Below are 16,883 nucleotides of genomic sequence, written 5' to 3' on the forward strand. Positions count from 1 at the left end.
ACCCATAGCAGTGCCGCTGATCTGAAGGTATACATTGTCCCCAAATGTGAAGTAGTTATGGGTAAGGACAAAGTCACAAAGTTCAGCCACCAGGTTAGCCGTGACATTATCGGGGATAGTGTTCTTGATGGCTTGTAGTCCATCTTTGTGTGGAATGTTGGTGTAGAGGGCTTCTACATCCATAGTGGCCAGGATGGTGTTATCAGGAAGATCACCGATGGATTGAAGTTTCCTCAGGAAGTCAGTGGTGTCTCGAAGGTAGCTGGGAGTGCTGGGAGAGCAGTTAGTTATAGTTATAACATTCCATTCAATCTCATATTTATTCACACATTCATTCATACAAACATACACACACAGGTTCTGCAAGGTTGTTATCATAGTTACCAGCCTTAGAGTTGCTCATGCCAAGCCACTGGCCAGGTGGCCTGGACATGAGAAGGGAGCAGGGCCTTGTCAGATGCTCATCTGATGCTCCTGGAAGTTGGTTTGCAGAATCAGACCCCAAAGTTCTCACTTTTTAGAGTCTATTTTTATAGGAATTTCTTCCTATGCCAGTCTATGGGAATTGCTTCATCATGCTGTTGCTGAGTCAATCAGCAGATAGCACATTCCTGACGGCTCCAAGATGTTATCTTGTTCTTTGGTTCTCCCATTCTTGAGGCTGTTGGGTGGATTCCAGTCTGCCCTCTGGGGGGCGGGGGGTCCTCTGGTTATTTCCACTTGACGCCTTCTTCAGCCGATGGACACTGGATTCTTAGGCTGGCACCTCCCTGATCATTCAGTTATTATCCACACCAAGCATCCATCCACATACATCCTCTATCTCTATTTTAATCACAATTGTTAATACAACAAAAGGGCGGGGAGTCTCTGGGTGCTGTTTCTGTTGTTAGAGTATTGCTTTGAGTCTCTCTCTCTGTGAATTGCTTTGAGAACAGACTCTGTCTTAGAATGTACTAACACGATTAGCAGCTTGCAAGTTTCACACATAGAGGGAGAGAAACAGTACCAAAAACCAAGAGACCTCTTAATTAGTAATACCCTGGAATTTAAACTCTGGGGAATCAAACTCATTTGTGATTTTAATACAGAATTTCTTTAATATGATCCAACAATGGACAATAAGAATGTTGAGCCCAGTAACTGCCACCCAAATCCCTCCTACCCCCCACCTCTCCTGACAGGGGTAGTTCCAGCCCATTGCCTCATCTCCTTTCCTCCTAAAGGGCCTAGAAACCTTGTGTGCCAGAGTCGCTGGCTCCACTGAAATGGCGTCCTGCACATATGTAGCCCCTGCAATGGGCTGGGAAAGGGATGAAGCCACAGCCTGCCTGCGGAGGGGTACGGTGGAGGTGAAGGGGGCTGGGCACAAGGCCAGCAAAGATGCTAGCATGTTGTGTTTTTTCTGCTAATCTTGCCTTTCTCCTTGGGCAGAGCCCAGCCACTACCAGGAGGAAATCACCCTGCAAGTGCCCAATGCGTCCGAGATCAAATCCCGGATCTCGTCCACATCCTCCGTCTCCACAGACCTGAACAGCCTGGACACCAGTGAGGAGGGGGCCGAGACGCCCGTGGTGCAGTCAGATGAGGAGGAGCCCCAGGAGGACAGCCCTGAAGCGCAGGCGGCCAGAAGCTAGCAGCAGGTTCCCTGCTCTCTCCTCATCCACCCTCCGCATGGACCTGCCAGCATGAGAGGAAGGAAGGCTGCTGGTTGTTTGACTCCTGCTCAGTACACCCCGAGCCGTCTCCCCATCCCAAGGAGCGGAGAGACGGCTTCCCCCAGCGCGTTCTTCAGTCAGCCACAGGAGAAGGAGAGTGGGGCAGAAAGAGAGGGGTAGTGTAGTGCTTCAGACATTAACTCTTCAGGCTTTGCTACTAACTCTCCTGCTTCACTCACCTGAACTGCTACCCGAGCCGTGGCCTCAGCTGTGCCCATTCCTGGCAAGGCCTCCCCGCAGGATTTCAGCCCCCCCAGTCCCAGTGGGACCCCCAAAGGCAAATATGTAACAAAAGCCTACAGAGAAATTATACTCCTGTCAAATAAGCCGTCAGGGTGGTGTGTGTTATTGGAGAACCACGAAAGCCCAGTGCTTGGTGGGGATGAGAGGCTGGCTAGGAAAGGGTTGCAGAAGGAGGACAAGGAGAGCCTTAGGGAGGGGAGACAGGCTTAAGGCAGGGGATGAAGCAATTTCAGCCACGCTACCAAGGACAAGACCTCAGTGGTAGATGAGTCAAAATTTCTCAGTCGCCGGAGAACAAGGGTCTTAACGTCATTCCCAGACCAGGCGCCAGCCCAATCCAGTGGCCATTCCTCTGCCCAACATAAATACAAGTGGCATAGTCCTCATTACCCACCCCTGAGGAGAACTATGGGGGTTAATGGGGCAAATCACCAACCCATCCCAATAATAATACTGAGCACTTCTATGGTGCTTTGCATTTTCAAAGGGCTTTGATTGCATTTGTGCTTACAGTGGACACAGCCTGAGACGGCAGTGAGAATGTACTGATTCCCACACTAAACCCACATGGCTGGTGGGCGTGGGAGCACTGTGATCTGTAACATGACCCCATGAGTGTGTTAATGCAATTCCCCATGAATTGTACAACCCTTCTAGCACCGCAGACTAGCCCCCTAAGCACAGCAGAATACCCAGCATGGCTGCTGGAGCTCTGGCTTACAAGGACAGATTGTCACTTTGACTCCTCCTTGCTGGCTATTTGTCTTGCCCTCTTCCTACTCCCAGGAATGAGCATAGCCGTAGCCACACACAGATCCGGCTGCATCACCATTTTAGAGAGGCGTGCAACTGCTACCAACTGCTCAATACGGGGAAGCTTTGGCCACCAGGAGACTATGTAACAGGGAAAACAAAGTCACTGCTGTGATGAAAGTGGAGCAGCCTCAAGGAGAGGGAGTCTGGTACATAAATAACAGAGGCCAGGTATTGCTCTAGAGCCAGGCCATTTCCCAGGGGCACTCAGAGCTGCATAATAGCTAGACACATACTAGTAGACGCTGTTGGACCCTGGCTGCAGCATTTACATCCCAGGTATCATCAAATGACAAGCCAGGTGCAGATGAGTCACATTCTGTCCATAATACTGCCTCATAAAGCATTCTCCAGAGAAAGAGGTTAAAGGGAAAAGAAAGGTCTGAAAAGAGGAAGTGACTCAGCAGATTGGCAACTCCCGAGAGATGGGGGCAGCATAAATGTAATCCTAGCAATCAGCTGAACTCATGGAAAAATCCAAGAAGTGAATGACCACTGCTGAGCAAGGACTGCTCCCAGGACCCCGATTTCAGAGCCAGTTTGCAGCAGTCTGTGGACAGGGTGGTGCAGGGAGTTCCCTAAGCCCAGAGAATTTGTGTCCAGTGCCCCTGGCTATCCTGGCTCATGCATAGCTGAAGCATTCCAGCACTGCAAGTCTCCACTCCTGTGCTGAGAAGCTTGGCATGTTCATTACAGGAGTGCTCTTCCAGGCCTCAGCTGTTTGGGGATAGGGCTGGGCATACATTGTGAGTTTTGGGGTATTGCTTGGGGCTGCATTGAGTTCTTGTTTGTGGCTTTGCAAGTCAGCATGGTGGCAGGTGTTCTCCAGCTGTTGGGTTTGGTTCAAAACATTCTCGAGCAAGACCTTCTGTTGTGCAGCATCTGCAGCTCCCATCCAATCTCCTAGGCCTGGAGTCCCTCACGTTCTCTTACAAAGTCCTGGCACAGCGCTCATGTGTCTAGATTCTATATGGACTTCTGAGCAAGCACTTGTTCCTGCAAGGTGTGGAGCATTCTGGCCCTGATGTAGAGAAGCATAAACATTTAAGCAGGTGGCTAGCCAATTGAAGTTAATGGGCTTACTCACAAGCATGTGTTTAACCTTAAATGTAAGTGTTTCACTGGATCAGAGCCAGCGTGCTCTGCACGTTGCAGGATCAAGCGGAACTTCTCCTGCACTCCCATCAGTACTTACTTAGGTTTCAGAGTAACAGCCTTGTTAGTCTATATTCGCAAAAAGAAAAGGAGTACTTGTGGCATCTTAGAGACTAACAGATTTATTTGAGCATAAGCTTTCGTGAGCTACAGCTCACTAAAGCTTATCCTCTAAGGTGCCACAAGTACTCCTTTTCTACTTCCAACATAGGAGACTTGTCTCTGAACATTTTGTGTGGATCATACTATTCATTATTAAGGCTACGTTTTAGTCATGGGTATTTTTAGTAAAAGTCATGGACAGGTCCCGGGCAGTAAACAAAAATTCACGGCCTGTGACCTGTCCATGATTTTTACTATATTCCCCTAACTAAAACTTGGGACGGAGGCTGCTGGTGCTCGGGGTGGTCCAGGGGCGCCGTGGGTGCTGGGGGTGGGCAGCGATGCGCAGCCTGGGACCCCCCTACTGGTGCTGGGTGGGTTGAGGGTTGGGCTTGCAGGCTCCCTACCCAGCTCCGCATGTCCCTGCAGCTCCTAGGTGGCGGAGGGGCCAAGGAGCTCCGCACGCTGCTCCCAGCACTAGCGCTGGCTGTGCTGCTCCCATTGGCTAGGAACTGTAGCCAATGGGAGCTGCGGGGGCAGGACCTGTGGGCAAGGGCAGCGCGCGGAGCACCCTGGCTCTTCCATCGCCTAGGAGCTGCAGGGCCATGCCAGTTGGAGCCAGGGAGCCCTCCCACCCCAAGGTAAGCACCCCCCGCTCCTCCCAATGCCTGTCTCTAGCCCTGAGCCCCCCTCACACACACCCAAACTGCTGCTGCTGGCCTAGGGGCTGCCCGGCTTGGGAAGCCCCTGAGCCAGCACCAGCTGCTGCAGAAGTCACAGAGAGTCGTGGAATCCGTGACCAACGAGACAGACTCGCAGCCTTATTCATTATCTTTGTACATTTGGGAACTCTGGAATTCAGCATACGCCCCAGACATTGGAAATGGCAGAAATGATACAAGTTTGGACTGTGTTATTTTAGGAATGATTTTTTGCATACACATTACCGGGAAAAACAACAGCACTTTGTCTTGGTTGCTTGTCTGGCTGAGAGACTGAGCTATAAACTGATGTGCGTAGCTTTTATATCTAGTTAAGGATAAGCAGGGCAGGACCGGGGGTCCCTTGCACGGCTAGCTCTTTGCACTGTGTCTACCCTATAATGTAAGATCCTGCTCTTTGGCATATGTTAAAGCTTTGCTGAAAGGCTGCACTGTGCTCTGGTAGGCAGGTCAGACTATTCTTAGTGAGATGCTAAACCTGCCCTGTGTGGTATAATCCATTAACTCTGAGGAGATTGCAATGTAGTCCTGGGGTTAATGGTTCAATAAAATTTCAGGTTCAAATGTGTGTCGTGTCTGCCCTCTAGTGGGGAATGTAATTAGACATTAGAAATGAGTGCAGGAATTAGACCTGATTGCCTGCACAGCCCCTGTAGAAAATAAGAACTTGTTCTCGCAGAGTAGGCCTGGTGAGATGTTGTTTCACACTGGCACAGAGAGCAAAAACAACTGTTTCACACTGGCACAGAGAGCAAAAACAACCACAGTGCAACAAACTCAACATCCTAGCTCCACAAGAAATTAAATAACTGCTAACAAGCCTTTTAACCAAGCCCTTCAAACAAGAGAAAGTTCGCCAGGGTCAGAATCTGCTTTATCACTCCATCTGTTCAGTGCTGAGGGAAGTGGTCAGGCCTGCTGTCATCCATACTGACAGCTCCAGGATCAGATTTCAACAGACCTCAAAACCCAGGAACATGGTGCCTGGAGGATATTCATTAGACAAGTAATCCCAGTGCTAAACCACAGATATATTGGCCACAGCAGCAAGCAGTAGAATGTTAGAGACAGCAAGTGACAAAGGCCCTAAAAGCCCAAACAGACTCCTAGAACTGGAATTTCCATGCCATCAGGTTCATGTAGAAGAATTTTATAAGAAAGCAAGGCAAAGTGGAGAGATCAGTACACCCTGCTCCCACTGATGGACTCTGGCATCTGCCCTCAGTTACCGACACAGCTTTCAGAGGTGCTTGGCTGGATGTATATCCAGATTAATATTAAGGTAAACATGTCTATATAATATAAATCTTCCTGTTTCACAGCATACACCATGATTAGCTTTCAGTATTAGGAAGAAAATTCCTCTTTGGGCAAATTATTACATAACTGTCTATTGTGTGTTTTTAGCAACTTCTGCTAAAGTATCCATTACAGCGGAGGTGGGCAAACTACGGTCCATGGGCCACATCTGGCCTGTGGGACCGTCCTGCCCAGCCCTTGAGCTCCTGTCCCTCCCCCCCTCCCCACAGCCATGCCACCAACGCTCTGGGCGGTGGGGCTGCGAGCTCCTGCAGGGCAGCGAGTCTGGCTCCGGCCAGGTGGCGTGGCGCAGCTGCTGAACATGCTGCTCTGAGCGGCATGGTAAGGAGACCAGGGCCAGGGGACTTGATAAGGGGCATGGGGTCCTGAGGGGCATTCAGAGGACAGGGAGCGGTTGGATGGGGCGGAGGTTCTGGGGGGGGGGGAGAACGGGGGGGTTGGATAAGTGTGAGAGTCCCGGGGGGGCGGTCAGGGAGTGGAGTGTGGACAGGGGTCAGGGCAAGCAGGGAGCGGGGGGGTTGGATAGAGGGTGGGTCCTGGGGGACAGTTAGGGGCTGGTGTTTCCAGGAGGGGGCGGTCAGGGGACAAGGAGCAGGGCGGGATGGGTCAGAGGTTCTAAGGGGGGCAATCAGGGGGCAGGAAGTGGGAGGGGTCAGATAGAAGGCAGGGGCCAAGCTGTTTGGGGAGGCACAGCCTTCCCTACTCGGCCCTCCATACAGTTTTGCAGCCCTGATGTGGCCCTCGGGCCAAAAAATTTGCCCACCCCTGTACTACAGGCCAACATCAGAGACAGGCCACTGGTTTAGATGGACCCCAGTTAGATCTGATATGATAATTCCTCTGTTCACAGAAAATACTCATTTTCCCAGGATAATCCATGTTCTATCACCTTGAAAAACAGATGTTGATTTATATTCCCCCACCCACCCAAAAAAACCCCCATAGCTAAGAAAGGTGACAACTCCACAGGCCAGAGAAGTTGTCTTTGCAGTCAGACAGTGGGGTACAGAGGCCTTCACCTCTAGGGTACAAGTTCCAGCGTGACCCTAGGTTAGGGCCACTAGCTAGCTTGGGGCAGGCCCCAGGGAACAGGATAAGGAGCATCCTGCACCCAAGGCAGTGACCGCATCAGATCCAGTCCCAGAGCAGGCTGGAGGCGACCCAAAGGCCCCCCTCCGCCGCTGCCCCCTGGCCTGCGGGAGGCCAGTTGGCGGGCCGCGGTCCTGTCAGTTCTCGGTGGCACATGTCCCATTGCAAGCAGCACGAAGCGGGCTGCCCGGCCCCGGGGCTGATCAGGCCAGAGCGGGGACTCCCCGCTGCGGAGAGCGGCGCGGCGCAGCCCCGGAGCTGCCCCGGCGACGGGACCAGAGCTCCCAGCGACCCCCCGTGTTGCTGTGTATGGGGGCGGGGGGGGCTGCGAAGGGGACGAGCCACGTGGGTCCAACTCCCTGAGCCAGAGGCCAAGCCCACGGGTTGCGGCGGCGCGCCCCGCGACAGGCACGCGCCTGTGCCCCCCGCGGCCGCGCCGGACCCCGCCACGCGCGGTGCGGAACTCAGGGTCACCGCGGCAACGGGGACGCTGCTGGGGCGGGGCCGAACGAAGGCCCCGCCCCGTGTCCGCTTGAAGTCCCCGATCCCGCCCCTCCACCCGCCCCCGCCAGGCTGTGCCGGAAGTGCCTCCCCATTGGGTGAGCGGGCCGGAAGCGGCAGTGCAGAGGATGGCGGGGGCTGCTGGGGTGCTGGGGCTCTTGCTGCTGCTGCTGGGGTCTCCGGGCCGCTGTGGGGGCTCGACGGCGCCCCCCCGGGACAGCCTGCGCGAAGAGCTGCTGCTCAGCCCGCTCCCTTCCGGGGACCTCGCCGCCACCTTCCAGTTCCGGGCCCGCTGGGACTCGGAGCTGCACCGGGAGGGAGGTGAGAGCGGGGCCTGGGGGGGCGGGGCTGGAGTATGGTGAGCGGGGCCTGGGGGGGCGGGGCTGGAGTATGGTGAGCGGGGCCTGGGGGGGCGGGGCTGGGGCTGATCCGTTACTGTCCTACCTCAGTGGCTGGGGCTGCGCCGCGCCGGGGAGCCGCGGGGCGGGATGAATGGCGGGCTGAGGCTGGGTGCAGGGCTGTGGGGGCGCTGGGTGGTACGGGCTGACTGGGCACACGACCTCCTGGCCTCGCCCTGCAGGTGTGCCGCTCACTCTGCTCCCCGCAGTCTCTCACTACAGGCTCTTCCCCAAGGCTCTGGGTCAGCTCCTCTCCAAGTACTTGGTGCGAGAGCTGCACCTGTCCCTCACCCAGGGCTTCTGGCGAACACGGACCTGTGGACAACCCTACTTGCAAGCTCCAGCCGGGGCCGAGCTCTGGGTCTGGTTCCAGGACTCTGTGACCGAGTAAGTGTCTCGGGTGGTACCACAATAACCATTCTAAAATAAAAGTATTGCAGCTGGGGGAAATGCCCAAGCTTCACTCACCCAGTGGTGTGGCATTGGCCTCTTCCCAGCAGCCCAAGGGCCACACCTAACTGGCACCCAATGGACAGATATATTGCAGTTACTCAAGTTTTTAATACTGATCGGTAGCCTCTAAACATTGTGGGGTGATTCATCTGCTGGCATAAATGGGCATGCTTGTATATTATGGCAGTGAGGGCTTAGAAATACCAGTAAATAAATGCATTGCATCTATTTATCTTATTGGTGAATTTGGCCCTATAGGTCCCAACATATAGTTCTCCATCATCTGCTGTCACCTATAGTCTGGCTGCTAGCTGCACTGTAGATTGGGCTGCAGTGTGGTCTCCCTTGGGTTAGAGAACTGCACTCACAAGGGAGACTTTGCAATGTTATAGATTTCTAGAAGAAAGTGTGGAATAAGTTGCTATTCATTCTAAGGGTGCCAGGATCTGGCCCTGTGTTTGTAATGTACTGTGCACATCTGTGATGTTCTGTAAACAATATTTGTGTTCACTATTGGAGCAAGTATAATTATTTTGTGGGCTATACATTGACAAGATTCCATTTCTCCTCTTTCCACCCCAACCGTGATACCCATGTAATCTGGTATTTCACAGCACACATCTATAGCTTACTTTCATGGACATCCTTCCAATGTCAGTGCTCAATAACCTAATTTCTGTCTATCTCCCATGCCCTTGGTTTATTGTTGTCTGGTTAAGGCTCCAGTAGTGATATTTACACATTTATTAACAGCCCTCTCTTTGTAATGATCTATTCATTTATCAAATACACTTTACAAACTTTTAATTTCAAACAGACCCCTATAGATTTGGGGGAGAGAGACAGTTGTGTAATTTGTTGCCTCTTATATTTCTCATTCAGTGTTGATAAAGCCTGGAAAGAACTTAGTAACATCCTCTCAGGGATATTCTGTGCCTCTCTGAACTTCATAGATTCCACCAACACCGTCACTCCAACAGCATCATTCAAACCTCTGGGTTTGGCCAATGGTGAGACAGGACCTGTATGGAAGGGCTGGCTTTGCTCTGTGGGGGAACACTTATTGATTGTTGACGGTTCACTTCACTGTTGCTGTGGTACTGAGGACAGGGTTTGGATGCAGGTCCTGGGAGAACTCTTGGGTTATGCTAACATCCTAAGTATAGGTCTTCTAAGTGAATTTGGAAGTGGTGAGGTATCGGACAGCTCTAGAAACTGAAACCACCTATGTTCACAGGACATACACAGCATGGGTAGCAGGCAGGCTAGATTCACCCCCACCAGGGTCTCATTCCTCACCTGAAGGGACCACTTTTAGGGGAAAGGGCGGGAATTTAAGTGCTCTGGCTCATTCGGTCCTCTTCTCTGAGACAAGAGGGTCAGTTAGTGCCAGTTGTGATGATTATTGTGATGCGGATACCTGCACACTAGGAACTGGACTGAAATGTCAAAGTAACTTCATACGGGCCACTGGCAGTATGAAGCATCTTCTAGTCCCCACCAAACTCAGCTCGATTTGAACCAGTGACGTAAAGGCCCTCTGATAAGAACCTGAATAGAATAGCTTCCATACCTCAAGTTATTCAGGCCCTTCTGTGCAAAGAACTGTAGAAAGTAAGAGGACTGGAAGCTTGCAGGCTGTTCTTCCAGAAACTAGACCAGAAGGTTTTTTCCTATATGTCCCCTCAGATCCACTGTTTGATAAAGTGGCCGTGCAGTGGTCTCCTCCCTTTTCCACAGAGCTCATGGGATTCTAGACCCCTTCAGAGACTGATCAGCTTTGGGAGTGAGGAGTGTTGCTTTGGTGCATGTGGTCAGACTAACACCCGGTTCCTAACCCTCCACTCCCCCATCCCAGTTACAGATTACCATCTCCTGAGATATGCCGTCTTGCCCCGGGAGGTCGTCTGCACTGAGAACCTCACACCTTGGAAAAAGCTGCTGCCATGCGGCTCAAAGGTGAGGGCAAATCCCAGGCCTTCCACTGGCTATGATCAGGTCATAGCCAGAGTCTTTGGAGTGGGGTTCCCAAAGAGCAAATGTTACTACATCGCTATAGCTCCCATTGGAGTCCCGCTCCGATCTCAGTAGGAGCAGGTGGAGTTGGGTTACTTGGTGAGCGGTGAAGCCTCTGCTGGGCTCTTTGAAAGTTTGAGGCGCCTGATAGCTTGTTGGTGGTTACCTTTGTGGCTGGTGATTCAATCGTGTTTTCTCCTTCACTGTCTGTAGGCTGGTCTTGCTGTTTTGCTGAAGGCAGAACGTTTGTTCCACACCAGTTACCACTCCCAGGCAGTGCATATCCGCCCTATCTGCAGGGTGAGTACCATCACTAGCGTCCAAAATCTGGTGAGCAGGGTGGCATTTCTGGACAAGTTGATAAGACCCTTCATGGGTCTTTTAATGAATGAACATGTAGACTGAACACTAAGAAGCATTTCCTAATCATTTGGGTTGTTAAACTGTACCAGACAAAGCCCTGGAGAATACACTGTAGGGAACAGCTCTGCCCTGGCCCTTGTGAAATAGGCTGGCTGGGACCTAATCCACGCACATTTAACTCATATGTTGTCCTTCTCCACTCTTATGAGTCCCATCTGGGCCTTGCAGTGTGTATCATGACCCTTTTATAGCCCCATCTCCCTCTTGTGATGAGTCTTACCCTTCTAGAAGGTGGGTTTGTGTTGAACACAGTCTCTGGTTTGTCTTGTCCTCCAGGATGCTTCGTGTCTGAGTGTCTCTTGGGAGCTTAGACAGACCCTCACCGTGGTCTTTGACACCTTCTCCATTGGTCAAGGAAAGAGAGGTATCTGGAATAACCTGCAGTATGTTGTGTTCTGTGGGCGTACTGAGCCTCATTCACTCACATCCTGGCTGACCTCTCTTTGTGTCTGTCTTCTCCAGACTGGTCCCTTTTTAAGATGTTCTCACGCACTGTCACTGAAGCTTGTCCTCTTGCATCTGAGAGCAAAATCTATGTTGATATTTCCAGTAAGACCCAGGTAACACTTTCTGTTCATTGTCCTGCCTAGTACCCTGACATAGCATCCTGTTAGAAGGAATTTGGATTCCCTGCAGCATTGTCTGCTGTCTCCAGTCGCACCAGAGTGCAGAGATGGAACTGCCCTGGCATGCCGTCACCCGAGCTCCCTGCAGAGATGGGATTCTTGATGAAAGGATTCCTATTATGATTTGGGCGGATGTCTATTTATTGAAAAAGTAAAATTACTATAGTACTGCCCAGAAATGGAGGTGCTGCAGTAGTGTTATAGAAGGTCCTGAGCTGGCCCTGTTCCAGGGGGAGCATTCCTAGACAGAGTACAGGCCAGTCACTTCCATGCGGGGGAATGCTAAGGACCGCCATTCTGTCTACTGGTTAATGTAGGAGTTGCCTTTCCCTCCTATGTGCTCTGCTTATATTCGCAGGAGAATGAACTGCTGGAGGTGACCCCACCTCCACTGTCCGTGCATGAAGCATCTGTCCAAGGAGACAGGAGAACCTATGCAGTCTATGACTTACTGAGCCCCTTCCTCTTTAATGTGTCTCGCAGCCTCAACGTGCAGCTGAAATGGAAACGGCCCCAGGATAGCTGTGAGTGACTAGTGGCTTCATTTTACCTGCACAGTGCATAACTCCAGCTCCTCCCCGCCCAACCAGTTCTTAATATGCCAACCTGGAATGTGGATTCTCAGACTCCTGCTGCTGGTAGTCACTGTGTGGGCCTTGAGAAGGAGGAGAGAACTGCATGCTTCTTGCTGGGGAGAGACATATAGCAGCAACATTCAGGAGACTCTTCCTGCATCCCACTCTGTGCCAGGGTGTGAGGCAGAAACTGCCCCCTCTTCTGCTCCATGTGAGGTGGGAGGCAGTAGGAACCATGTGAAAGGGGAGTGCCCCTGACCTCTCAGCTCCTTGCTGGGTGGATAGCACTATTCTTGTGTTCAGAGTTACAGCTGGGCTTTGGTGTTACTAGCTCCTGTTTGATTTCCCTGTTGCAGTGGATCTGTCAACACCTGTGCTCCATGCTCAGCGCTATGTGAGTGGATATGGCCTGCAGACAGGAGAAATCAGCACCCTGATTTATAACACCCACCCATACCGGGCTTTCCCTGTGATACTACTGGAGACCGTGCCCTGGTACCTGAGACTCTACGTTCACACTTTGGTCATCACCACCAAGGGAAAGGAAAACAAACCAAGTAAGGAATACACTCTGTGCAGACTCCCCTGGCCCCAGGGTCTCTTTCCAGAGACCAGTCAGTCCCTGCCCAGGTTCCCAGGGATTCAGTGTGAGCTCCTTATATACACTGTGCTATTGTGGAAAGCTAACTTCAGAAACACACCCTCAAGTTTAGCACTAACAGCAGCATCTGCTCAGGAGAGTCCCGGGGCTGGAATAACTGCAAGCCAGCATTGGGGTGTCTGAGCAGAGTTGTGTGTTCAGGAAACTTGCACATATCAGTTCAGTTACAGCCTTGCTCTTATGAGCATTACACTTTAAGAGTAAAGAGGTTGGGCTGATAATGGACACACACAGAACAGTCTTTGGGTGTTCCATTATCCCCGTGGTGATTTGTAGCAGGGGTGGATGAGAACTTCTTCCCTTACAGTGGTGTCTGAGTAGATGGGGAGGGGCATCCTGGGTATTCATCACAGAGCCTCTCTCTGACATGAGAATCATGTTGATCTTTGTGTGTCCTTTTGGGTTAGTGAGAACTGGTCAACTTGAGCATCTTTTGCTGTTGTTATCCCTGTGAATTACATGCTGAACCCTGACTGTCCAGAACAGAGCATAGCACAGTCCCTGCCCTGAGGAGCTCTTGCTCTAAGTGGGGAGAGCAGAAGCCATATGGGAAGGGTTGTGTGAGGTGTGTGTCATCCTGTGCCCTCTCTTGTAGGGGAGGGTGGAGGCAACAGTATCTATCAGTGCTGTCTGTGTTAGTGGGGAACGTTCCCAGCAGGGTGACAAGTGACTGTCTTTGGTGTTAGGTTATATCCATTACCAGCCGGCTAAGGACCGAAGGCGGCCCCATCTGCTGGAGATGTTGATCCAGCTCCCAGCAAACTCTGTCACCAAGATCACCATCCAGTTCGAGAGAGCCTTACTGAAGTGGACAGAGTATACCCCTGACCCCAACCACGGCTTTTATGTGAGGTAAAGCCATGTGCCCCTGCTTTGGGGTAACTTACATACTGTGGGCCAGACTTCTGCAGGGCTTTCCCTTTCTAGACCCATCACGGGTTCTGGTCCCAATGCCGCGCATAACGCTGGGCTCCTGGTGTGTGTGTTGTTTGCCATTTGTTTTCTAGCATGACTGAAGACTGCATCTTTCAGACTCTCTTGCTGCTTTTGTCTCCTTAGTCCATCTGTCCTGAGTGCCCTGGTGCCAAGTGTCATAGCAATGAAGGCAGAGGATGCAGAGCAGAGTCCTCTCTTCACTTCGCTGTAAGTGCATCTTTTCTCTGGCCATGGGGGAAAGGGAGGGGTTGCTTGTTTTGGGCTGCAATTCCTAGGCACTTGCTGCACACGGGTCTCACACATGGTAGGTGCTAATCTACATGTGCCAGCACTCCGTTCCCTGTAGAGTTACTCAGTAGTCTTCTCAGTGACATGTTCAGAATCTGAGCCACACAGTCCACCCCTTAGGAGCCCATGTGAGGGGAATGGCCACTTCCTGGAGTGGGAGGAGTGAGAAGGCCGCATACAACCATCTCTGTGTGCTTGTTCTCATGCAGGGCAGCCACAGTTTCAATGTGAACCTGCAGAGTTTGTAGAGTGGCTTCCCCTGTAAGCCCTCCACTTGGTCTGGGATAGTCCTGTGCCCAAATGAATATTCCTCCTGTGTGTGCTTTTCCCTCGGGTGCTGTCAGCTTCTCCCAAGGGGCTCAGGTTCATGATGGGTCTTCAGAGATGACCAGGCAGGGGTGTCTAATGCTGGCTGGAAAGTGGGGCCCAGGTTCCCAGCAGGGTGTAACTAGTGCACCTTTGGTGTGACTGTCAGAGCAGGTGGGTAGCATTGCTCACCATCACACTAGAAAGGATCCTGTTGGAATGTTTTGCATGGGATGATCTTCTTCCCCCCCACCCCTACTTCTATCTCCAGATTTCCTTCTTCCGATGGCTCCAGCTACTTTGTGCGTCTGTACACCGAGCCGCTGCTGGTGAACTTGCCAACGCCTGACTTCAGCATGCCATATAACGTCATCTGCCTGACCTGCACTGTGGTGGCTGTGTGCTACGGCTCCTTCTACAACCTACTGACCAGAACCTTCCATGTAGAAGAGCCAAACAGGGGAGGCCTGGCCAAGCGACTGGCCAACATCATCCGCAAAGTCAGAGGGGTTCCACCCCTCTGAGAGAATCCAATGCAGCCAGTGCAGTGGGCATGTAATGTGGGCTTCAGTGGGAGGGCTACAGCCAGGGCTTGCAGGGAGACTGAGAGAGGACAGGAAAACATTGCTGCCTTATCTCCTGCTGCCTCATGTACCTCTGTCTCTTGAAGCCAAGAGGGCTGGGATAACTTCCACCAGTTAAGAGGCTGCTGGGAATTGTAGTCCCAAAGCTCCATGATCACAGGGAAGTGCAGAGCCAAGTGATCAGGAAAGAGGTGTGATAGTCCTGTTCTGGGGAAGGGTAATTTATGTTCTGTAAAAAGATACCAGAAATAAATCTGAGCTGTTCTGTAGGCCTGTGCTGTTCTTTTTTTGTAGCTGAAAGGCAGAGGGTTCCAGCTTCTTCTGTCTCCTGGTTTAGCCTCCCATGTCAGCCCTGCCCCTGTAGGGACACTCATTCACACTCCTGACTCCTTTCCTGGGCCAGCTGTGTTGCTGGGCATCTCAGTTAAGTACTCTCTTACCCCCTTGCCTGGAAATGTTCCACTTGAATGGCAGATCTGTTTTTGTTGCCCTGGCAACCACCATAAGTGAACAGTTGCCCGCCCTTCTTGGTAGTGACACTGTGGGAGTAGGTCAGCATAAAAGTTGCAGGGGCTGGAGTAAGCAGGAAACTCAAAGTCCAGCTGGAGAGTGAACATAGGGGAGTGTGGAGACAAAATTGAAGAATTGCACAGAGTTGAGTAGAGCACTGATCCTATCTACTCCAGTATCTCACTGCCTGCCATTTTGAACCAGGCCATGAGTATGCCCCACATGCAGCAGTGGTCAGTGCCTGTCAGTGAGACTTCAGGAGAAGCTAACAATTCCTCACTGTGTCCCTTGCTGATGAGGCAATGCTGCACATAGATATAATAATTTTATTAAGATAATGTTGAAGTAAAAAGAAAATAGTACAGAGTTTAGGCATAAGTTTCTGGTTATCAGGGAATAAGGTACAGATTATCAAGGGGTGCGAAATTCGGTTTAGGAACGGGTGGCGTAAGGAATACATAATCTGCAATCTCCCCGATTGGGGGTAAAAGTTTAACCGGTCAAAGTACAGACATTGAGATATGGGGGTATGTTGTCCATATAATGGCTATGTTCAGGTGTGGAGTATAGTGAGTGGATACGATGATGGGGATGGATCTACCCTCATTTGGTGGGATTTAATGTTCAGTGAGTTTATGGTTCCAGTTCATATGGTCCAATGGGAAAAGCCTCTCGGTCCCTTTCCCATAAGTCTTGCCTGACCCCTGCTTGGATCAGTTTACGTTCTGAAGTATGAGATTTAATTATATTTCACTTAGCATGGAGAACTGCATTTAGCATGGAGAACTGGAGTGAGGTGGTGGGTGGAGGAGGGGAGGGTCTCTGTGCCCCAGGGGCTGAAAGATTTGGCAGAAGGGCACCTCTCCCAGAGCATGAGGACCAAATGGGTGCAAAGGTACAATGATCTGATTTGTGCACAGACAGCTCATGTGAACATGTGAATGCAGATGTGTGCATCTTTCAGTTTTTGGCATTTGTTATCCAAGGCAAAGTACTGAAAAAGCTTTCCCAAATACTACTTTGAAGTTTTCCATATGTTTTCTTGGAGGTTGGATTCACTCCTTTGGTGTTCGCTTGCCAGGAGTAAGATAACTGATCTGGAGTGTTACTAAAACTGAATTTTAATGGAATCTTGGAGAATATTTGTGGAAAGAAAATGTAAGTGTAATTGTGGTGATTTACCCTGGATCCTGATTCCAAGAGTTGCTCTTGTCCAGTTGGAACAGAAATGTATCACTTGATGTGTAACTGATCTTGAATTTCCACAGTGATAGTCGGAGAATCAGCTACAGACCAAAATTTATTCATAGAAAGAGAACAAAGTTATGAATGATTCACTTAGCTCTACACGGGAAGCAGGTTCTGATTGGCCACGTAGTGCTGGGTTTTATGCGGGGGGTTGGGTCACATTCAGTAGCCTGCATTGGCCTGGAGACTTTCCTCT

General features: G+C 51.2%; 2 protein-coding genes across 6 annotated transcripts in view; both read left to right on the forward strand.

Annotated features, from left to right (window-relative positions):
- Positions 1–5,317, forward strand: part of SYS1 (SYS1 golgi trafficking protein) — a 59,271-nt gene extending 53,954 nt beyond the window's left edge. For 4 of the 5 annotated variants that reach the window (XM_084646172.1, XM_084646177.1, XM_084646171.1 and 1 more), the window contains one exon: positions 1,435–5,317. In XM_084646172.1, the coding sequence (XP_084502298.1) occupies positions 1,435–1,637 (203 nt within the window). In that variant the 3' untranslated portion in view covers positions 1,638–5,317. The remainder of the gene's footprint in view (positions 1–1,434) is intronic. The other variant, XR_014713887.1, reaches the window with a different exon arrangement.
- A 2,454-nt stretch (positions 5,318–7,771) lies between these two features.
- PIGT (phosphatidylinositol glycan anchor biosynthesis class T) lies at positions 7,772–15,198 on the forward strand. Its single transcript, XM_084646301.1, has 12 exons — positions 7,772–7,984; positions 8,271–8,448; positions 9,397–9,524; positions 10,373–10,473; positions 10,744–10,830; positions 11,230–11,317; positions 11,416–11,513; positions 11,938–12,103; positions 12,511–12,711; positions 13,502–13,667; positions 13,875–13,958; positions 14,617–15,198. The coding sequence occupies exons 1-12, from the start codon at positions 7,792–7,794 to the stop codon at positions 14,867–14,869; spliced, it is 1,743 nt and encodes a 580-aa protein (XP_084502427.1). The 5' UTR covers positions 7,772–7,791; the 3' UTR covers positions 14,870–15,198.
- The last annotated feature ends 1,685 nt before the right edge of the window (positions 15,199–16,883 follow it).

This window comes from Lepidochelys olivacea, assembly GCF_965140295.1.
Source record: "Lepidochelys olivacea isolate rLepOli2 genome assembly, chromosome: 13".
Classification (NCBI taxonomy): domain Eukaryota; kingdom Metazoa; phylum Chordata; order Testudines; family Cheloniidae; genus Lepidochelys; species Lepidochelys olivacea.